We start from the raw sequence: 24,627 nt of genomic DNA on the forward strand, positions 1-24,627 counted from the left end.
TCAAAGCATTGCATGTTACCATGAGCTGCATACTTTAATCAGGCGTGAAGAATAAGCTGAAAAGGGCAATTATTTTGAAGGTCTGACCCAGGAAACAGGCTATTCCTTGTTCTGTATGGGATGGCACTCACTCTAAAAGAACAAGTTCATACAGGGTGTCTCTGGATCCAGGCCTCCTGTAGGATAAACAGGTGGCAGCCAGGGGTACCTTTCAGCAGCTTTGGCTTATAAACCAATATAAGTAACTGGTACTGATGTGTCTCTCTCTCTCTCTCGGCTTGGCTTCGCGAACGAAGATTTAAGAAGGGTGCAATAGTCCACGTTTGCTGCAGGCTCGCTGGTGGCTGACAAGACCAATGTGGGACAGGCAGGTCCGGCCACAGCGGCTGCAGGGAAAAGTCTGATTTAGGGTTGGTCCTGTAGCAGTGCGATTCTTCCTCAATCTCCTTTTGTCCTCAAGACCAGCTATGCGTGCGTTCTCAAAGGAAGAGACAGCCTGGTGGATGGTGTGCCTCCATGCTTTGCGATCTGAGGCTAGGTCAGACCACTGGTGATGGTTGATGTGACAGGTGCTAAGGGATTTCTTCAAGGAGTCCTTGTACCTCTTCTTTGGTGCCCCTCTATTTCGATGGCCGGTGGAGAGTTCGCCATACAGGGCAATCTTGGGAAGGCGGTGGTTTTCCATCCTAGAAATATGCCCTGCCCAGCACAGCTGCGTCTTCAACAGCAGTGCCTCGATGCTGGTAACCTCCGCCCGCTTGAGGACTTCAGTGTTGGTCACAAAGTCACTCCAGTGGATGTTGAGGATGGTGCGAAAGCAGCGCTGATGAAAGCGCTCAAGGAGTCGCAGGTGATGACGGTATAAAACCCACGATTCGGAGCCGTAGATGAGGGTTGTCATCACAACCGCTTTGTAAACATTGATCTTTGTGCCTTTTTTCAGATGCTTGTTGCTTCACACTCTTTTGTGCAGTCGGCCAAATGCACGGTTTGCCTTTGCCAGCCTGTTGTCAATCTCCTTGTCGATCTTGGCATCTGAGGAGATGATGCACCCCAGGTAGCTGAACTGCTGGACTGTCTTCAGAACTGATTCACCCACAGTGATGCAGGGAGGGTGATAATCTTCCTGGGGTGCAGGCTGGTGGAGAACTTCTGTCTTCTTCAGACTAACTTCTAGGCCGAATAGCTTGGCAGCCTCTGCAAAGCAGGACGTCATATGGTACTGATGTACAAATGGAGAATATACAGAAATCACCGGTCAACAATAAAGTTATTCACACTCCCAATGTGTGTACATGCTTTTGATTTAGTGCAAATGTAAGACAAAATAATACAAAGGAACAATAAGGTATCTGTACTCCCCCAGTGCGTGCACTATGACATTTCTACATCGGAAACAGCCTTAACATAGTCCATAGCTAAGTGCTGTAGGGTGGAGTCCTTAATAGTTCCGTTTGTGATGTTGTAATGGAGAGAATAAGGAACCATATAGAAAGGAATCCTCACGGTTTCGCTTGTCCGGTTCTTTGTCAGCCTCCTCTCACCGTTTTCCGGAGCCACAGTAACTCTGTTTCAAATACGAATCAATGCATGTTCTAAACCTGCCGGCAGCAAAGGTTTAGAACATGCATGGATCCATGTTTGAAACAGAGTTACTGAGGCTCCGGAAAACGGTGAGAGAAGAGGCTGACGAAGAACTGGACAAGTGAAACCATGAGGATTCCTTTCTATATGGTTCCTTATTCTCTCCATTACAACATCGCAAGTGGAACTATTAAGGACTCCACCCTACAGCACTTAGCTACGGACTATGTTAAGGCTGTTTCTGATGTAGAAATTTCATAGTGCACAAACTGGGGGAGTAGATACCTTACTGTTCCTTTGCATTATTATTTTGTCTTATATTTGCAGTAAATCAAACACATGTACACACATTGAGAGTGTGAATACCCTTATGGATGACTGGTGATTTTTGTATATTGGCTTATAAACCAGCTATGGCTCTTCCTGGGCAGATCTTGCCTCTGTGATGTACGCTCTGGTAACATCTATATTAGATTGTAATGTGCTCTACATGGGGCTGTTCTTGAAGACTGCCCAGAAGCCACATATGGTACAGAATGCTGTGGACAAAGTGCTGACTGACTCCAGTCTTATTCCACCTATATGGCTTCCAGGCTCAATTCAAAGTCCTGGCATAGACCTTTAAAGTCTTTTACAGCTTGGGATCAACATACCATAACGACCGCCTTCTCCAATTCAAATACATCCACTCACTCCAGTTATCCCTGGAGTCCCTACTTCAGCTTCCCTTGCAATATGAGGCTAGATTGGTGGCAACCTGAGAAAGCGCCTTCTCTGTCACGGCACCAAAACTTTGAAATTTCCTCCTGAGGGAGATTGCCTGTCTTCTTCTATCAGTCTTTCACCAGCAGATGAAGGTTTTTTGGTTTAATCTGGCATACCCCCAATAATGGTTATGTGCCCTCCTTCTAAAATGAATTGTTTATGCATTTTTAATGTTTTGTATGTTAGCCACCTTGTGGGCCCTGACTGGGTGAAAAGGCAGCCATAAAAATGTTCTAAATAAATAATTTTAAATTTAGTGCAGTTGAGAAACAAAACAGATCTTGTCAGTAATCGAGAGCCAGTTTGGTGTAGTGGTTAAGTGCACAGACTCTTATCTGGGAGAACTGGGTTTGATTTCCCACTCTTCCACTTGCACCTGTTGGAATGGCCTTGGGTCAGTCATAGCAGAGTTGTTCTTGAAAGGGCAGCTTCTGTGAGAGCTCTTTCAGCCCCACCTACCTCACAGGATGTCTGTTGTAGGAGAGGAAGGTAAGAGAGAGTGACCGCTCTGAGACTCAGATTCAGAGTGAAGGGTGGGAGATAAATCCAAAATATCATCTTCTAATTGTCAAGCTTCTTTCCTTATAGATGCTTTCCCCAAGCAGCTCCTTAAAGTACAATGCAGATTTGATCTTTACTCCAAATTAGGAATCATTCACACCTGAAAAAAATATGTACCATATCACATGGTGGCAAAGAAAATTTAGTTAGCAGGGGGAAAGTGAACATAAAAATTTGAACTCTGAAAGTATGCCTTTCCAAGGAGAAGAGTCTCTTCTGCCAGAAGAATACTCCTTGGTATCTACAATGTCAGCGAGAAGTCATGTTGGTATGTACTAGAAGTAGATTCAAGTCCAGCAGCATCTCAGAGACCACTACCAACAATGTTGTTGGTCTCTAAGCTGCTAGTGGAGTTGAATCCTGTTGATGGTATGGAAAATGACTCCCCAGTTAACCTAGTGGAGTGTTAGGATATTTCCCCAAATTCAATTAAAGAGAAAGGAAAGCATTCCAAATTTATAGCCATTATACTCTTTTTCATTGGTTAATAACTTTAGTCATATTATTAGACACCTACCAGTATCATTTAAGTTCTACAAAGACAGCCATTACTGATATATCTAATTCTCAACATGGCCCCATCTGTGGACTTGTTAGGGGCTGAGAGAGCTGTAAGAGAACTGTATCTGACCCAAAGCCACTCAGCTGGCTTAATGCGGAGTGGGGAAACTGAACCCAGTTCTCCAGATTAGACTCTGCTGCTCTTAACCACTTCACCAAACTGGCTCTCAAGTGAATAATGAAAGCTACACAATGAAGCCACAAAGTAGGTGTTTCTACATAGTGAGAGAACAGGTGTGCAGAAAAACAATAAATAAAGTGTGCAGAAAAACAATAACTAAATGTACCTTCCCTGCAGCAACAATACAACAAAAAAGCCTAGTGAAGAATGAATAATCTGGAAGGGACAAATGTTACATTTTAATTAAACAAAATTTACATACAAAGAAACAAAATCAGGGATGAGCCAAAATTAGTCTGCTGAAATCCCGAGGTCTAGGATAATCATACAAGAGATGATTTTCATTTTGTTGTCCTTCCAGCTTCAGAGCTTCACAGATCCCGACTTGTAATGTGTGCTATCACACTCATACCACCTGGACTGAAACCTGGAGAAGTTCAGATGTTTATTCAAAGAGTCAGCCTACAATCAGTTAACTTATTACAGCATTTTCTTTTAACTACTGTAAAGATCTCCCAAAGACCTACAAACCTCTATAAGCAAACAGGAATTTATTATAGGCAGCACCCTATATCTTTGTAATAAGTCTTACTGAAAACATTCTTTATAGAATGAAGCTATTAATGCATAAACAACTCTAGTAATGGGAGTTGTCATCTTCACCCTCATCTCCCTCAAACTTTTTTGGTATGTAGAGAGAAAATTAACTTCCTGCTACTGGATTTCTGTTGTGAAGATTATAGATTTTTGTCATGTGTGAACACATTGGAATAACAAACATTAAAAAATGATTGCTACTGTACAGAAGCAATGATCTCGTGGATGGCTCCCCATTTCTCCCACCCAATGGGGGAATTTTTCTCTTACAATATAGTTTTATCATTCATCTCATTTGCAACAAAAAATCTTGACTGAATTCACTTGCAGATATAGGATCTCACTGCAATGGAACTTTGCTGACAGATATTAAAAAACAAACGATTAAATAAGATTTTATTGTTACATTAAACTGTTTTGTAAGAGATGTACATTAAAAGTTTCTGTGCGAAAAAAATAAACTTTCTTGAATGAACTGATGAGATGGCAACAGCACTTATTTAACAAACCAGCACTATAGTTGCTTGCAGATACCCAAAGTTAATAAATCCCAAACTTGTTTATTCATTAGAATGGACTGCAGCAATGAAAAACAATACATATCATGTTAAGGCCAAAGTATGTTTATACTGAAGATAGAGACATGTTTAAAGACCCAAACATCCAATGAGACAGTATTTTTACCTTATTTCAAAGCCACTTGGGTTTTGGTTAGTATCACAGATTAACAGATAAATCTGGGACTGTAGGACTGCTGAGATTTTAACATCAGGTACTCTGAAAGGAAGTATTCTAATGGGGTTTAGTAAGAAGTGGGATTGCATGAGTCTATAAATGCATTATCACAGATTGCAGTTTGCCATTTGCTAATTAAGAGAAAGAGGCATATTTGTCTTACACTTTTGGGGCAAAAAATTTACTGCAAGCATTGAAATAAGTGCATCCAAAACATTGTTGAAGCAGATTCTACTTCATGTCACCAAAATTTAACTTACCCCACCAACAAGAGTTGCAATTTAAAGAGGAAAAGGGTTGTATGCTATACAGACTCTTCCATTTCCCAAGTCTTTCATAAATTAATGTTTATGGAATCTGGCCATTTTAACAGGTTAAGTTGCAAAAACTTGCCTTCATTCAATGTTCAACATTTGTAGAATTCTAAAGCCATACTGACGCTGAACTGACCACATATATTTCACCACCTTCTGCTATGTGCTCTTCATATTTTTAAAACAAAAACAGATAGAGTGAGGATAATGTGGCAAAGTCACTTTAAACCCACCAAAGTCAGAATAGTTATGCCCAAGACATTCAATGATGATTTACTGGTAATCACTTTCCTACATAAAAAGGCAACCATAATTGTAAGTGGTATACATTAGGCTAGTAGAAAAAAGATTGAAACAAACCTCATCTCTATTAAAAGGACATGCAGAGAAGATACTTCACATTTGTTCCAATCAGGCTTCTTGGAATTATCAAAGTTTCTTTTCTGGCAATGATCTATTTGGCTTCATCTTCTAACAAGCCTGCTGATCAAAGTTCTTAGAAATAAACACCCTAAAATTCAAGGCATGATAGTGCACGAGGTAAGTTTTGATTTGAGATCATTAGACTGTGCTTAGTTGCCAATCCCGTTTTTCTTATGGGGAACTGCAACAAGATTTTTTTTTTCAAATTTTATTTTGCTTATGTTTACCAGTACATCCATGACTCAACAATATTAGTTGCTTGATTATCCTAATGATTCCATTATAAAACTTGCAAAAGTGTATCACAAAGTGAATAAGCCATCTAAGTGCAAGTCTTCTATGTTTGCTGTGCACAATAATCCACTGTTGTAGCTTTTTTCCTTCCTCCAAGTTAAATCCGAAAATATTTCTGTAACAATTAGGAAAAAAGACAGTGCTATATTGAGCTCATGTTCTGTTAAATGTGGGGGACTTGAGTGTTCCTGGAGTCTCCATCAGCATGTGTCAAGGGCCGAGAATCCCTTGTCTGTGCGTATTCGTTGTCAGATGACTCTGTAGGTTCAAGCAAATTTTCATAGTCACTGTCTGATTCATTATCATTGTCACCAGTTGCCCTTTGGGAAGAGGATGGCATGGATGTTTCATTGTCAGAATGCTTCAATGCTGTATTTGTGGAAACATAACTAGAAGAGCCTACTGCCTGAGGTCGAGGCATGAAAACATTGCTTTCTACGACACCAGAGCGTATGGCATTGTCATGATTGATCACACTGAAGTCAGCATAAGGAGGAGGAGGAGGGTCGGAGGCATCCGATTCTTCCAGATTACTACCTTTCACAGCAAATCCAGCACGGGACATTCGGGGGATGAATATAGGCTCCAATGTATCGTTTGATATTTGCCTGCTTAAGATGGCCTGCTGCAGTCCTACAAAAGTGTTAAAGAAATATCGTAATTATCTTTAAAATCAAGACAACTAGTTTAGTTATGCATTGGTCTGTATTTATGAACAAGTGTGAAAATATGGATGGGGAATGGAACTTAAATAGATGTTCTCTACTCATGTTATTTTAAAAAAACTAATGTAAGGTCAACAGAACCAAAGGAAATGGCTCTACTTAACATAAAAGGACAGCCAATAAACACATTCTTGATAACTGGCTGCTATAGTTACACATTTTGCATTGTGAAAGAATTTTCAACAGGTGCATGGCATGTTTGGTACACATCTAAAGGGCAACAGTGTTTCTATGGCTTAATTTTGAATGGCAAAAGCCACAATTTAACAGTCACTGACTGACAGGTGTGCTATTATCCCCCCCCCCCCCCCAAAAAAAAAATCTATGCAGCCTTGAAATTAATAGCAGCATCCTGTCTTGGCCATGAGTAAATTATGGGTTGGAGCACACACATTTGTCATGAGGTTGCCACCAAGAGGTACTGATTTTTACACTCCCCTTCACTGAACTTGCTGCCACTATCATACAGTTCATTCTGTCACCTCTGCTTCACACATTCTTCACGCAGGTGCTAATGAGGGCATAGAAGGTGTGTTGGCAGTAACCCATTTGTTATTGTTATTGGCCCAGAGAGGAAAGAGAAAAAGAATACTTTCCATACAATGCTGCTTTCTTGGTGGTATTCTCCTGGAGAGTATGTGTTTGCTCTCAATCACAGCTGTTTCTGAGCACAGTATTGCTCTTCAGAAACTGAAGGCTGGCCTATAAGTTACATGCCCAACTGAGAACGCCTAAACCATTGTGGTTACTGCCACCATTCAGCCACAGCAACAGAAAAGCCTATGACATAATGTTATGGCTCTCCTAAAGCAGTAATGAACAAGGTTCTTTGAAAAATATTACCCAACTCTGTAAGCTGGAAATATGTGGATTCCAGAGATATAACTTGGGGGGGGGGGGATAAGGATTTAGGAACTTTCTGCAGGATTTGTTTTTACACAGTAAATATGCAGCATTAATATGCTGCAATCCACCCACCTTCTCTTAAGTGGTGAGTCTATTGTGGAGACATTTTCTGAGAAATTGCCACACTATTTTAAACTGGGAAAAAAGCAATATTTGCAGTTAACAGCACTTTTGTTATTTCTGACTGGTGTGGAACAGTTTCATGAGCATACTTAGTGACTATCCCCTTCACACAATTAAAGATGCATGTTAACTTTGTTACACTGTAGCTGTAACCTTTTGTGCAATTTTCAGACTGTCTGTGGCTGTGCACTTTAACATGCAATACTTATACAGCAGCATTAAAAACAAATGGGGCAAAGTTCAATAGAGTTATTCTCCTCTTACATTACTGCCTTCCCATTTCAAGAGCATTCCGCTTTAATTTAAATTATTCAGAGCCCACCTCTTCACTCTTCCTTGTGGTACTTAGCTAAGAGAGGCACCCTGTTCCCACAATAGTCTTCCCCTCCTGGTAAATATAACAATAGAAATACTGTGTACTGGATAAAATTCAATATGGTCAATCTTTGTTTGAATTCCAGGTACATCATTTCAAGGGTCTTAGGTAGATAGTATGAAAAGAGACAGAAGAGCTTCAGGTGATTAAGGATGTATAACCATGTTTCACGGGGTAATTCAGCTATGGAACACCCAGGTCATTTTTGACACTTCTCAAATATCACCCATTACAGGGAAAGTTTTCAGTACTACTTGCACAAGATATCTGAAACCTAGAACAGACCTTTCTTGAGTATTCTATTCCCTTCTCACAAACCTATGCTCTTTGATAATCCCCAATTTTATTACTAAAACAAAGAATCCTTGCTATAGTAGCGCAAAATCTCATAGATAAGATACAAATAAAAAAAAAGGAAGGGAAGAGGAAAATAAGCATGGTTGGGAAATCTCTTCTAATAACCTTTACATATGTCATGCCTACATGGTACGGGGGTTGGACAGGACAGGGTGGTCTCTAAGCCCCTTTCAAGTCCTTAATTCTGTGATTCCAGGATCTAGTTGAAATTTGTCATTCATTTTATGGTTTTGCTCTATAAGCTTCTCTAACGTTCTGTTTCTTACGTTTGCAGGAGGGCATCCATGTTGTACTGCAGTAGAAGAGCTACATTTAAGTCCAATAGTACCTTAGATACCAACAAGATCTTTGGGGCATAAGCTTTAAGAGTCAAAACTCTGTAACCCCAAAATCTCGTTGGTCTCTGAGGTGTACTCAAATTTAACTCTTTTTATTGGTCATATGTCTTCCACAGCATGTGTTTCATCCGAAATGAAGCCCCATTACAAGGCAACTGAAGAGGAAATGGATGGTACAGCATGGTGTTTGCCCAATGTGTGAAACAGTAGGGTTGAAAGAGGCTGAAAATCATAGAGAAGAATAAAATAACTGCAGTGTAAGTACTTCCACAGGTTTTGGTTTTATTTTGGGAACCCTCCATGCAGGGCATGAATCATTACCAAAATATGATAGAGAACTCAAAATACGCACATTTCAAAAAATGTGGATGCTATTTCTAGCAAAATGAGAAATCCAGGGGATAAAATGGCAGATGTCCAAAGAAATGAAATGAACAGTATCTGATGCAGCAGGCCCTCTAAACCACTTAAAGCTGCTGTTATTCAAAACCTTGAACTGTGATTATTAAGCTTACTTCCCAGAACTGAGACTGCTCAGTGCTAATACACAACCAAAAGCAGCCTTCCTTTCAAATACTGAAAGTTTAATAATAATGGCTAAGTGCTTGCCAGAATGTCAAAATATTTAAGAAGGCAGGATCTATGTTTGGTATTTTATGCCTGCAGTTTCACACAAGAATGGAACCAACCTGAATAAGGGCATTAAATAAGTCAAAAGCCATATTATTTGATTACTTGCTTCTCAACTATTGTTCTCCTTGCTGTATTCTGTCCCCACAGCAGCGTTCTCTTCCACCCCAATATATGGCCTGTTCAATTTCCACACCCACATCTTTCTGTTTTCAAGAAGGTCTCAATATTCCCTCCTGTTTACTAATTTAAAGAATTGCTTGGCTTCCAGTTGTACTCCAACTATTAACTTAAATAACCAGACAACACAGGACATACAACTTCATGAGCAACACAAAAGAGCAGCTCTGACACAAACAAATGTGTCTACTAAATGACTTCTACTAAAGTTTTTTATTTCATAAAAACTATTATCGCAGAGGACAGTTGGAACTATCCTACCTTTCACAAAAATGGCGCACAAAGTTTTTCAGGCAGTTATTTATACCTAATTAGCACAAAATATAGTATCAAGAGGTTTTTTAGTCACCATATAAAAATAGGAGGCACATCCCAACAATAAATTATGAATGCTGCAGTAGAACATCAGAATATGCTCTCTTTCATTTCAGAGACTGTAACTGAAACATTTTCAATGCTGAAAAGTGTCCCATTTGAGGCACTTTTGATGGGCAACCCAATCGAACCACAAGTTACCACAGCTGTAGAACAGCCCACAAAACACACCCCTTGCATACAGTTTTTCCTCATATAGTAACTCTTACCATTTTCAGCCTGTGTAACTCATCGCCCTCATTACTGTTCTTTGTCAGGTACATGTCCACTCCCCCCGCCCCCCCCCCCGCCCCGTGTGCTGTGATTATTCCAGCCATGTGTTTGGTGGAAGTCATGTGCTTCAAAGCACCTCCTGGCTCTTTGCTAATGGCAGTTGTATGAAGAGCTGAAATAGTTGGTGCATCTTCTATCTCTGCTGCCCAATCAAGTTGACTAGAGGAGGGAAGACCTCAGATACTTGGGCTGGAACAACTGGGAGGAGGGGACAGGAATCTCACTGAAAACAATTTGAGGGAGAGGAGAAATGTTCCACTTTAACAACCTGCATGCTTATGTAAAAAGCGTGAATGTTTCCCATCCCCAATCCAAACATGGTATGTGATTTGCCCCTTCCTCTCAGTTTTCTTACTATGCACTGAATTGCCTTATTTTTACGTAAATGCCACACTTTGTTCAAGATGCATTTATATTTGCATTAAAGTTCTAAATCTTATAAAATAAAGAGCATGATCAGAAGAATTTTAGACACTGAACAGAGCACCATGGTGTGGTGCACAGTATTACACCAATTTCCCAAGCTAATGAGAAGATAATTTGCAAAAGGGGCTTACTTATTTCTTGTTCCTTTTCATTTTTTCTTTGTGAGATTTGCTTTTTTAGCTTATTCACCTCTGCCTGGAAGGATTCGACAGTGCGTTCACTTTTCTCTAAGTCTATACATACTGTCTGGGAGAAACACAACAAGGTTAGTTTAACTCATGCACAGCAACCTTATTAGGCAAGCAATGTGAAAATCAGGGAGACATCATTCTATGCAGGTTGTGTCCAAATTTCAATTACTGTAGCATATAAAAGAAATTGCCACAACTCACGCTGCAGCCATTTTCTTGTTAACAGCAGAGGAACAACATATGATTTATGATAACAGTCAAGTTTTGGTTCCACACATCACACTCACTGCACTAAACAAAAGATGCATTAACACAATAGTAAGCCATCCTGAAAATAATTTTATCTTTTTTATCTCAGCCACCACTATTTCCTAGAATTTATTATTATTATTATTATTATTATTATTATTATTATTATTAAATACTTATTTATGGCCTCTTTCTAAATTCTGGCAAACTAGAGCATAAAGACTTAAAGGGACATTCGGGACATATGAGGAAGACTGGCCACTGTAACTGTTGTAGTGAAAGTTTATTCATACTGCAGCAACTGAAGCTGAGTAGAACAAGTGACTCAAGAAACAATTCAATAGAAATGTTTTCACTTTGCAACCTTTGCAAACACTTGTAATGCTCTGAAAACCTAACTGCAAGATATTTACAAAAATGTCCATGAAACAGTCATTACTTGATTGTAATACCCTTTCAACAAGTTCTGTTATTGATCTTCAAAACCCACCTATTGTGTTAATCTTGCAGACAAAGAATATGCCAAACTCAACAGAGACTAGAATATATAATAAAGCCAGAGGGCAGATCGGATTCAGAAAGCTGCATGAAAATCCATTGACTGGATTTCTAGAAATACCAATGGATGTTTTCCTGGAAGACTAGCATTTTATTCAAGTTGTATCAAATATCAAGAGAGTGTAAACTTAGTTTTACTTTCCAATGAAGATGTGCTATGCAAAAGAACAACTAGTGATAGCTACTCATAATGGAACTGAAACTCCACAACAGTTTACCCCACCCACTAGTTAGAAGGAAAGCATTCTCATAAAAAGCATTCTCATAAAAAGACCTATATATATTCAAGTAAGCATCTTTTTAACTCCTGAGAAGCTATACCAAGCTTAGGGATAAGGGAGGTAGACTTATAAATGAAATGTTTTATATTACTATTATAAAATATATATTTAAGATCAGATGGCATATCTTTCATGCTGCCCCACAAGTGATCTTTTTAAAAACTAGGCACAGAGTGGCTTCACAGAGTTCTCCCCTCAGACTCAAATGCAATGATCTCTCTACTAGTTATAGCCACTGTAATAAGCAAAATCAGTCCTGCAGATGCTCACTGCTATGGCCTAAATGGCTGATCCCTAATATATCTTGAAAGTGAATATCAAAGCACAAGAGATCTTCCTCAGGTTTCCTGTTCCTTCAGGGGTATTTAATGGCAATGGGAGGAAAAGGAGAGCGCAACTTCAGTTCTAACTGCTTACTCTGCCCATAATGACACAAACAAAGTTGCAGGGACGTGACTGGGCAGCTAGTTTTAAGTGTCCGCATGAGTCTGTAGTAATGATGTTCATGATGAGTATGTTGTTGTTAATAATGATGATAACAACAACACCTATAATACCCTCCCTACAAACACAATCAAAACATTAAAAATCAGTTAATAATCCCAAAATAGTTATACCATTTAAATCAACTAAAAGATGGCAAAATGTAAATAACATTAAAAATACAAGCCCATAAGCAGATGTAATTGAGTCAAATGGAATTCTTCTAGAATGAACTGGAGCTGAGCTTAAATGCTGAAGGGAAAGGAATGGAAGAGAGAGATTCTATTTTCTGCCTATTTTTAGAACACACTGTAGGGTTTAAGAGGCCTTCATCAAATATTTAATGCATAAAGAGCTTTAATGCATGTTACAGTAGAAACTGAACATTACAATCAAATCCATAAAAGGAATGTCTGCACTGGAATACAGATGCAAAGATTCAGCCTTCCTTCCTGAAGTGCACACTGGGCCCAACAACTTAATCTATCCTCACTGTCTCTAGAGTTGCTTCAGCCTTAAGCAGACAATTATTTGCTATACTGCTTACACCAGCCACTTTCAATCTATAAGCTCAAGTGGACTAAAATATAATTAAGCCATAACAAAGTCAAGACATTTTAAATTGGAAAGTTATTTTTTGCAGCTATACATATAAACACACAACATGTCACAATCAAATGTTGAAGCTAGTATTAAAATAAAATGAGTTACCTGTACTTTTTCCTGAAGTGCATTATAAACCTGATATATAGCCCTGATGTCTTTCATAACACCATCTTTGTCAAAAAAATCAGTACTAAAAATATACAGAAACGAGAGTTAGGAAAATCACAACAATCAAATCCTGCTCTGAGCTGCCTTTCCCCCCTTTTGGCAACTTACATTTTAAAGGTACAACAATAAACTATATCTCAAAGAATCATATTCAAAGATTCAACACCACCTAAACAGTGGAGGCTCTTTGAAGACCAAAGGTGACTTCTGCCCAGCTTGTTCAGTATTATTATTCAGTAAATATTTATTCAAAGGTACAGAATATAGAAGGTATTTTGCTCAATTACTATTACTACAACAATTTTACTGTAATGACAAAATTCAGCAATGATACATCAGCACACGCAGAAAGTTCAATAAGAGCACACACTAATTATGTTAACTTTGCTTTTCTACTGAACTTGCTTCCTCTATACTGCTGAAAAATACAAAAGTAGAAGAAAATAATCAAAAACTCGTTGATTATCAAATCAAAAGCCTTGCTGATTTACAGACTCATTTACTTGCTCATTTTATTGACATATTGGCATATTAAAGGGATGCTTACCCATGCTCTTTAATAACTTTGGCATAATTCTGAGAAGTATTTGGCACTGAGGAGACCTTGTATTCCTGCTGGCTTGTGTTGCCTAGATTAGGAATAGTAAGTGACACCCTTTGATTATACCTGTAGAAGTAGTATGGAAAGAATTGTTAACCTCTGGGAAGTCTGCCAATAACAAGCAAAGTATTCTCCTTATATGACATTGTGAGCACAGTAATGATCTGTTTACATTTTACCTTAATTTCCCCCTCTATCTACCCACCGATAATTTGTTTGAATTAAATCCATTTAAATTTTTATAACATCAGTACAGACACATTCTTGAAATAGTTAAGGAATGCAAGTAACTTTACTGTGCTGCCCTCAGAGAATGCTGTCTTGCTTACTAAATTGTAAAGATGATCTTTTCTGCCACACTCCCAAATAAACACAAAAGTACCAAAATAGCTCCCTGCCAAAGATACAAAAGCATCATTCTGAGCTGCATCATCCAGCTATTAACAAACTGAGGAATTTATTTACTAAACTAAAGTCCTATGTGCAGTGAACCCAGATCAGCCCTCAGGATCAATGTCCCTAAATGCATTTTGTAAACATACAGAAAGTTGAGAAAAATACAGTTTGCAGCTGATGTTTGAGTGTTCTTTGCAGGCACAGATGGGAACTGTGCACGCACTGGCTAGCTACAGACATTCTAACAGCTCCTGACAACTCAAGGTGCTTTTTTGGTATGTCTCCCACCTAAAGTGCTTATAAAAAGGAGAAATGCCTTACTCCTTCCATTTAGTGAGGCCATCACTGAAGAAGTAGATCCAAAGGGAACCCCAGAAGAACTCACGGGGATGGGGGCAGAAGGAGAGATATGTGTCTGCACAGAAAAACTCTCAATGGAGATCAGTTACAGGTAAATGCAATCATGACTTCTGTGCAGTCCCACACAAGAGTGAAGCAAGCTAACTTATTTCCAAAGAGTGTGACACTCTTATTAGAAGAGGCTGTGGAGGATGGCTCTGCACGCTTCAGAAATCCATGTTAATGGCTTAGTGCCTAATTAATGTTGAGGGAAGAGATTAAGTGGTAGCTTTACAACTGTCTTAAAGAAGGATGCTGTTCTTGAGGACAGAGGACCAGCCCTGAGCCCCGATGGAGTGCACTGTGATATGCAACTTCTTTGTGGGAGTGCAAAGCAACCTGAATCTCAGTCTGGCAAATGGAACTATGAATATTGTTAAGGCTATGAAACCTAGCAGTCTGTGGATGTGCTTTGCACTTTGTAAGTGACAAGACATTGCCAGCATTCTAGCAGCAGGGTCCAAGAAAATCCTGTCCTCTTGTGCAGTTTGAATGATGTGCTATATAGGCAAGAACTGATTTAGATAGATTTACTCAGAAGCCCTGGTTTTGAAGAATGTCTAAAGTTAAGGGGATGTGGGATAACAGAATCTCCCTGTAAAGGGTCAACACTATCTGAGTGGAATCTTGGGGCAGGACCACAATATTACAGGACATTCTGTAGAATTCTCCACCGGAAAGCTGCACTAGCTGATGCTGGTATCCAGCTTATAGTGCCGTATGAATGCAAAAACAGAGGCCTATGTTGCCAGTTTACAAATATCTTCCATTGGGGCATTTGTGTCAAAGGCAGCAGATAAGACTACAATATGCAGTAAGTGTCCCAAGATGCCCATGGGCAGAGGCAGACCTTTTGCATCATAGGCTGGCACTATACATTGAAGCAGCAGATGCTTAGTGATACTTTGGACACTTTTCTTGTCCTAAGCTATAGGCTGAAATGCCATGAAAAAAGGCCCTGACTTTCTCACTGGAGATGTCCTCCTGATAGATATCCTCAGGGCCCTCAAACCCAAATTATGTCATTCCTTTTCTCTTGTGTAAGAAGGTTTGGGCCAAAGGTAGGGAAGACAGATCTTCTGAATCCTGTGAAAAGAGGTATTTACCTTTGGAATAAAAGTTGGGTCTGTACATAAGACCACCTTGTCTTAGTGGACTACACATAAGCCTTGATGATTGAGAGTGTTCAGAGACCTTTCTGCCTGATCTAATGGCTACCAGGAATAAGACTTTAAAGGTCAGAAACTTAAGAAGTACTTATCTTAGTGGTTCAAAGGGGGTCTGAAAAATCACACTCAGTCCCCACAATGGAAAGTGATGAAGCATAGAGTGACACGAAAGAGGTGCTCCTTTGAGAAACCTCTTAACTTGGAGGTGTGAAGATAGGCTCCCCCAACAGACTGAAGGATGGAGCCACCTATATTTGGCCATCTATATTTTCAGTGTATTAAGCCATAAACATTGGGAAAGGCCTTTCTGTAGGGTGAAGGGTATGCCTGCTATAGTGGTCTGTGTGGCTTTAAAGCTCTTTTACCTATGGAATGCTGCTCAGGTACAGTTATAGATTCAGACCATCAAAGTTCTTACAGATGTCAACACTATCTCAATGACCTTTCAAAAAAATTTGCCCTTGTAAAGTCCTCTGCTCAGTCTCCTTGTGACTAAATGTAGACACCCCAAGCCTGGATGATATATGGGATCCTGAGATAGAAGGAGTCCCCAATTGTAGGGACCAGGGAGGTTGAAGAGACAAAGTCAAGAACAAGGGATGCAACACAGATCTCCTGCTGAATGACTTTTTTGAGCATCTCGGAGGTGCTTAGAAATGGGAGGCCTTTGGGTCAAGGAGAGGCAAGGCATCCACTTGTTTCACTTCCTAGCAATGGAAACAGCTGCAGAAGCTAAGGGTCTGTATATTCTGCTGAGACACGAAGAGGTCAACTAGTGGATAACCCAGCTAGTTACAGATCTGTCTAAATACTTAAGGGTATAGGTGACATTTTTCTGGTAATATTTGCCATCTGCTGAGTCAATTCACTTCCAGGTTATCCACCTCTCAATGTAGTCTGCCCTTGGGTTGAGGATCTACTCCACCCAAGAAAACAACCTTTGTGTTTCCCACTGCAGTATGCTGGACCTTGCTCCTCCATGCCTGTTTGTGTGTGTTTTGGTTGTTGTGTTTGTCAGTCTACTCCTCCAGTCAGCATGATCCATGGCCCAAGCTGCAGTGAGCTCCTTAACTGAACATGCTTGCATCTATAGTGGTGATTAATTTAACTGATGGGCTGATGAATTAGGTTCCTAGTTTATTATGAAAATTTGCACAGTACTAGTTGGAGGGGATTAATTAGCAATGGGTAGGGTTTTTAGTTTAGTTAATTAGTTGGTAGGAGTTAGTTAATGTTATTAGTTAGGCTTTTAGGAACAGGATAGACAAGATTAGCGGTTTATTCTTTTGTCAAGTTGAAGCATATTGGGTATTGACTGGTGGCCTAGTACTGTGGTTGCCACTCAGTGTTACATCTTGACTGGTCTGAGGTTCCTACGGAGACCATTTGTATGAGATGACTGAGCTGGGGATCCTGGTGCTCCTGGGGAGGGGAAAGTACAGTGGTGGGAACAGGCATTCATATAAGGGAAGGAGTCCGAGATGCCAGAATGCTCGACCCCCTTCTAGCCTGTGTCCCATCCCAATGGTTGAAAGCAGTGGGGTCAAGTTGAAACATCCACCTCCGACATTGGTGTTGTGAAACGCCAGGTCCATTAATAATAAGACCTTTGTCCTGTGAGATTTCTTGCTAGAACAGAATATGGACCCGGCTCGCATGACTGAGACCTGGGTAGCAATGTTCATCCGGGAGGCTTATTCCTTCCAGGCACTCTCAGCCCCAAGGATCACCGGTGTTGAGGGTACCGGTCTAGTGGTTCAGGTGCAAGAGAGTTTGGCCATTTGCCTGTTGTACTGACCGACTACTGCACTGGTCAATGCCCTGCTGGCCCTTGTAGAGACCATAGCAGGCTGGGCATTGGCGCATCCTAGACTTTTGGTCTTGGGTGACTTCAACGTCCATGCCGATGATGTGGGCTCCACATTGGTGTCGGACCTAGTGTCATCCATGGCGGCGCTGAGACTCTCTCAATATGTAAACTCCCACCCATCAGGCTGGTCACATTCTGGATTTGATCTTTATGGCAGGAATGACAGTGGACTGCATTACTGCTGATGCGGTGCCATGGTCAGACCACTATGCTCTGAAGGCTCGTTTGAATATCCCGCTCCAACCCTGTTTGGGTTGTGGGTGTATTTTAGCCTGCCTGCGGAGCCAAATGGACCCTATGCAGTTCCAGATGGCTCTTCGGGATCCTTGGCCCCCTGGCGATTCTCTAGATGAGTTTGTGGAGACCTGGCATAACAGGCTCACCATGGCCATTGATGAGATCGCTCCCAGGCGCCCTTTGCGCCCCCGTACAAAGCTGGCACCCTGGTATACGCCGGGACCACGGCAGATGAAATGGAGGCTCAGACAGCTAGAGAGGCAGTGGTGGTGGGCCCACGACGAAGTGACAAGAACAGCTTATAGGTCATATGAGAACCTATGAGGTGGCAGTCAAAGTCGCTAAGAAAATACATATTGCGACCATGATTACATCTGCGAACTCGCGTCCAGCACAATTATTTAGGATGAATCAGTCTTTAACTACCCTACCACAGGGTATTCCAAATGCTAGAGAATTGGATATCGGCTGTGAGGCATTTGTGAGTTTTTTCACAGATAAAGTCTTGTCACTCCCCCATGACCTCCCTGCCACTTTGGGAACAGTAAATGAACTTGAGGCTCCGTACACATCTTCTAGTCAAGTCTGGATTCTTTCACTCCATTCAGCTTGGAGGAAATTGACAGAATTCTCTCCACCGTACGCCCAACCACCTGTAGGTTGGACCCATGCCCTTCTTGGCTAATAAAAGCCGGCCGAGAGGAGCTACAGGTTCCCCTAAGGGAAATTGTCAACAGGTCCCTTCTTGAAGGAACCTTCCCTCAGCCTCTTAAAGAGGTCGTGGTTCGCCCACTCCTAAAAAAGCCATCTCTGGATCTGACTGAATTGGCAAATTACTGGCTGGTGTCTAACTTGCTATTTTTAGGCAAGATTATTGAAAGGGCAGTGGCAGTGAAGCGTCAGAGTTTTCTGGATGATGCTTTCATGCTTAACCCACATCAATCCGGTTTTTGTCCGGATCATGGGATGGAGACGGTTCCGGTTGCCCTCATAGATGACCTCCAGAGGCGTCTGGATAGGGATGGCTCGGCAGTGCTGATGTTGTTCGACCTGTCGGCAGCGTTCGACACGGTCAACCATCAGCTACTTACCTGTTGCCTCGCCGACACTGGGATCCAGGGGTTCGCCTTGAAGTGGCTCTCCTTTATTCTGGGTCGGGGACAGACAACATCCACCTATTTGTGGTGTGCTGCAGGGAGCGGTTCTTTTTCTGATGTTATTCAACATCTACATGCACCCCCTTGCCCAGATGTATGGGCTGGGTTGTCACCAGTATGCAGATGACACCCAGCTCTATCTGCTGATGGGCGGCCTGTCTGACTCCACCCTAGAAGATCTGTCCGCAGCATTGCAAGCTGTGGCAGGGTGAATCAGGCTGAGTGGACTGAAATTAAATCCAACGAAGATGGAGGTCCTGTATCTGAGTCGCCATGGTTCAGGACCAGAGGTCCATTTACCGACCTTCGATGGAGCGCAGCTCACGCTGGCGCCCAAGGTTAAAAGCCTAGGGGTGCTCCTGGATCCTTCTTTAACAATGGAGGTCCAAGTAGCTGCCACTGCCAGGTCCGCCTTTTACCATCTGCGGATGACAAGGCAGTTGGTCCCCTTTCTCGAACGTGGCGACTTGGCAACAGTGATCCATGCTGAATGACTCTCTACATAGGGCTGTCCTTGTCCTAAATCTGGCAACTCCATCTAGTGCAGAATGCTGCAGCCAGGCTGTTTATGGGAGTTCCTTTACGGGAACACATTCAGCCTGTGCTGAAAGCACTACACTGGCTACCGATAATGTACCAGATTCGCTTCAAGATGCTGGTTATTACCTTTAAAGTCCTATATGGCCAGGGTCCTGCATACCTTAGGGACTGCCTTTCCCTGCACATGCCCCAGCGAGCACTTCAGTCCAGGTATCAAAACCCGTTGACAGTTCCCAGCATCAGAGAAGCTAAGCTCAAAACAACGAGAGCCAGGGCCTTTACTGTTGCTGCCCCTAGCTGGTGGAATGAGTTGTCGGTGGAGGTTAGGGTGCTGCGAGAGCTTTTACAGTTCCACAAGGCCTGCAAAATGGCACTCTTCCACCAGGCATTTACAAGAATGGTAACATCTGCAGCAATGGGACTAGCCCATAAGAACACCACCAATGGCCTACTTCACTGTGCTATGGCGATCCTGAGACCTCTAAGTATAGCTAACCACCAGAATTTAAATCGCTGCCTGAAATTATGATTGTAGCACATGCAATTTTTAAAAATTGTTATGTTTTTATTGTTGTTTTATTGTATCGGTCACACTAATGTGTTTGTGTCGACCCTTGGTTTGTGAGCCACCCCGAGCCTGCCTTTGGTGGGAAGGGTGGGATATATAAATTAAATAAATAAATAATTTGGTTTTTGGCCAGAAGCTTTGGCACCTCCACCGGTTTAAAGGCTTCAAATGCCACTCCATACTCATCTGAAGTTATGTGTAGGCAGCAAAGCCAGTGGAAATAAGGAAGCCTGGGCCAGATGTTCAGGTGCTTTTCTTTGGAGTGCACTGGAGACACTTGTGCTCCTTTTCAAGGAACTTTTCCAGAGAGCAGCTTTAAGGAATGAAACCCTCTTCTCAAACCTTGAGGGTAAACTGCAGATGACACAGTAAGAGGTGTCATCATGACCTTCCCTGAGGCAAAAAAGGCAAGTGTAATGGCCAACTGCCTCAACCGCTCTGGTTCAGCATTTGGGGCATTTTAAAAACAAGGCCTTTGAAGTCATGGAGCTGAGTGCAGAAGCAGGGAAAAAACCAATAGCAGCTGCAGTTTAAAAAACATCTTTCCTTTCAGCATGACCTGAGGTAGGGAGGGAAAGAGTCCTTCAGTTGCAGTACAGAAAGACCTGAGGGAAGCTCTTTTTTATAGGCCATGCAGGTGGGAAACTGTGCTGTACACTGGACAAGTGGCTTGTGCTGTCAGGAACTTTCAGAACAGCTGCAGCTGGTCTGTACAGTTCCCATGCAAAACTCCACAGAAGTCACAACAAACAAGGATCTACCAATGTTTTAGTTTTCCCCCTATATTTTGCAGAATATCACCATTCTAACTATCCTTTCCAACTTCCCTTTCACTGTATTCTATTCAAAGACACTTATGCTAGAGAAAGGATTTGTTATTCTTTAAGATGCCACAAAAACTTCCATGTGTTTGTAAATGACTGAGTCATCCTGTAGAGCAGATTATATGTAGTAGAGGTCTGAAAAGACTTTAGAAAAAGGACAGACAGGTGGACTAACAAATATGCTGACAGTTTATCATATGATTATGAGGCACAGTGGAGTACATCAACTAGCAGAACTCCCAAGTGTTGCTTTGAAGGGTTATCACATCATGTTACTATACAATTTTATACAGCTTCTTCTTGATATAACTTAGACTGAAGTTGCTATTTTGGGAAACATTAAAGCCCGATGTATACTTCTGATTTTGTTTGTCAAAAGTCATTAATCTGTGATGCCTTAATTTAAACACTCTAGAAATTTTAAGGCTACTATAAACCGAAGCAACCAACAGCAGTTTTAAATGTTCTCAACAAAGAGGAAGAGAAGGGCAACTCACTTGACCTTCATCCATGAAATGCAGTATGAAGAAAGCTTCAAGACCTTTATCACAAGATAAACTATTTTCCATATGCTTACAGAAGCATGTGAAAACCCTTTCTTACATAGACACTTTACTCAAAATCTTTGGAACAGATTATAGCCCCTCTCCCCAGCCCTGCCAGGAATTGTTTACCTTCGGTTTGGTCTAAAGAGCACATATTCTAAAGCATGTGTTGAATTATTTGCAGTGGAGATGAAACTGAAGAGAAGGAAGACAAGGTCAGGCACTCCAAGAATCTGTGTCAGCTGTTTGTGGATGATGTGTTCTCTATAGGACATTTGTTGTTGAGTATTTCTCCTAAATCTGTACCATCCAATAACATTCTACAGTAAGAGAGAGGATGAAGTATTAACTGAAAGGATAAAGATGGTATCATCTGTTAATACTTCAAAAGTACAATATACCTAACAAAGCCAGCATGTCACCAGTATTTTTAAACATAATTCTGTTTACCAAAGTAAAGGAGTTTTCTACGTGTAATGTCCTACAGTTAAGGTAACACTTGTATATTACATAAAATAGAATATCCTCACATTATTTATAATTCCATGCATAATGGATTACATTTTATGGTGTATTTATTTTAGAAATGTGTCCACAGATCCCTGTCACTCAGCATCTAAACCAGGGAATAAAAAAAAACATACCTAACGTTTTGCATAAGTAGTGGGTTTGTTTGTTCTCAATTAGGGTCACACATTCAACTGATAAACAGACTGTTTAAACAGAATCTCTCACGAATCTGGACCTCAAGGCAAGGCACATACTACTTTGAGCACACACTACGTTCGCTTTTAAAACAGTTATGCCCTTTCTTGAAGAACAGATGTCTATGCCTCAACCAGACTTCCATAATGAGCCACTGGGGGACTGGCACTTGAACGTTTTAGATCAGAACAAAACAGCCATTAATATCAATGACGAATACTGGTGAAAACATAATGTATTCTACAAGAGTGCTGCTGGCTGCCATTTAAATTTCTGGATCCCAGTTCTTACTTTTAAAACACCTTTTGGAGAACCTTTCCTATGAGGAAAAGCCAAAGAGTCTGGACTTTTCAGTTTACTGAGATGACTTTTTTTGGGTGGGGGTGGGGGGTGGGAATGACAACATGATAGAGGTTTATAAAATTATGGGGGGGGGGAGAGATGACAAATTTTTCCCCTCTCCCAAAATACCAAAATTTGAAAACACCCAGCGAGTGATTAACATGTGGAATTTGCTACCAGAGGATGCAGTGATGACCACAGGCATAGGCAGCTTTAAAATGGGGTTCATGATGGACAGGTTTATTAGTGGCTACTAGCCAAAGTGACTAAAGGGAACCACTGAAAGGAGGCAGCATACTGGAAGACCTCAGATTCTATGCCCTGATGTTGGACCTCTAGGACAGTGGTTCCCAACCTTTTTGGCTCACCAACCGCGGCCCCAAGGCTGCCAGGGTGGGGGCACCAAATTCAGCCTCCCCTCGCTAGGACTCCTCCCTCCGTTTGTACAAGGTTAAGGCTGGGGAAGGCGGTGATGAAGCGCTTCTCTGGCTCTTTAAAGGCTGACCCCTCCCTGCCACCGATCAGCTGATTGGCGGGGAAACCACGGCAGCAGCATGAACGACTGGCTGAAAAAGCCGTGCTGCCTTAGCCTGCTTCCCGCTTCCTTCCTGGGCATGGGAAAGAGGCAAAAGCAGCGTGGCTTCTTCAGCTGGTTGCTCGCACTGTTGCTGTGGTTTCCCTGCCGATCAGGTGATTGGCGGGGGGAGAGGTCAACCTTTAAAGAGCCGGGTAGGTGCTTCACCGCCGCCTTCCTGGGCATTAAACTTGTACAAATGGAGGGAGGAGGCAGATTGCAGGGGCGGGCAGGGCGGCGAGGCTGTGTGGCCCGGTTGCCAACACGCCATGGACTGGTACTGGTCCGCGGTCCAGGGGATGGGGACCCCTGCTCTAGGGGAACTGGATGGCCACTGTATGAGACAGAATGCTGGACTGGTCTAATCCAACAGGACTCTTCTTATGTTTTTAAAGTCCTACATGGGCTGGGTTCATGATGCCAACAGGAGTACTTCTTTTTTGGATCTCTGACTGAAGGCATTCTTCCACACAGAGGCAAGATTTACTTTAAAGTGTAGTAAACATTTCAGGTGGTGGCCCTATACTTGTAAATTTGTTACTATCTGAGATGCCTAAACTCTGGGTGATAAGCTTGTTTAATGGCACTGTCATGGCTGTCTTTTCAGAGAGGCTTTTAATCTCTGCATATGCAAGAATTAGGTATCGCAGGTTTCTATTAGCAATGCTGGTAGTAGACATAAATTGCTGATTACATTTACTACAGTTTTATTGTTGTAAATTAAAGAGGAATGCTATTTATTTCCAACTTTTGAGAATTTGTTTTTACTGATATAAGAAATTTCTAAATAATAAACTCCCTGCTTCTGCTGCAATGAGTCAACACTGAGAAAGTACAATAGACCATTTTATGTATCGTCTTTCCTTAGCATACATTCTAAAGCCACCCATTTGATTTAAGTGCCTGTCTCTGCATTGAACACAACACCACTTCTCAAAGATGACATAAATTATAGGCACTGCAGATGAAGACTGGCAAACTTTTGAAATACTTAAGACTTTCAAGTCATTCCTCATGATTCATCATGAGCAACCAACATTAATTAGAATTTATTCTTGCAGCATGTTTTATTTCTTGTACAAGAAAAAAAGGACAATTTCAGATATATATAAACCTACTTTTCGCCGATCTTTGAGAATCTGGTCCAAATCTTCTTCATTGACTTTGCCTGCATAGTCATAAAAGCTTAGGAAAGAAAAAAATAGAAGCTTGGCTTATATATAATAATCATAATTATATATAATGGAAAAACACACACTTCATGGATGTGTATCTAGGCTGAAAGAAAAGCTCATTTACTTCACCGTGCATAATACAAGCCACAGAAAATTCTGGGATGTTTAAAACTGGCCCCTTTACTGTTACTGTCACAACTACCATTTCACCAATAAAAGATACACAACTATCTGAAACCATAAATGATTTTGCTTCTACCCCATCTTCACTGCAAACCCCTCCTCCCAACTTACAAATATGCCACAAGTACAGGAATCATCTTTC

The 24,627-nt window shown here is 41.3% G+C and overlaps 1 protein-coding gene across 1 annotated transcript in view; it reads right to left on the minus strand.

Moving 5' to 3' along the window:
• Positions 1–4,568: 4,568 nt before the first annotated feature.
• The window catches only part of ABRAXAS2 (abraxas 2, BRISC complex subunit), a 33,866-nt gene continuing 13,807 nt past the window's right edge, over positions 4,569–24,627 (minus strand). Inside the window, exons 4-9 of the mRNA XM_060241447.1 lie at positions 24,246–24,312; positions 21,636–21,826; positions 13,748–13,867; positions 13,138–13,222; positions 10,796–10,910; positions 4,569–6,588 (exon numbers count right to left, since the gene is read on the minus strand). Of these exons, the coding sequence (XP_060097430.1) occupies positions 6,119–6,588; positions 10,796–10,910; positions 13,138–13,222; positions 13,748–13,867; positions 21,636–21,826; positions 24,246–24,312 (1,048 nt within the window). The 3' untranslated portion in view covers positions 4,569–6,118. The remainder of the gene's footprint in view (positions 6,589–10,795; positions 10,911–13,137; positions 13,223–13,747; positions 13,868–21,635; positions 21,827–24,245; positions 24,313–24,627) is intronic.

The sequence above is a fragment of the Heteronotia binoei genome, chromosome 6, assembly GCF_032191835.1.
Source record: "Heteronotia binoei isolate CCM8104 ecotype False Entrance Well chromosome 6, APGP_CSIRO_Hbin_v1, whole genome shotgun sequence".
In the NCBI taxonomy this organism is placed as follows: Eukaryota; Metazoa; Chordata; class Lepidosauria; order Squamata; family Gekkonidae; genus Heteronotia; species Heteronotia binoei.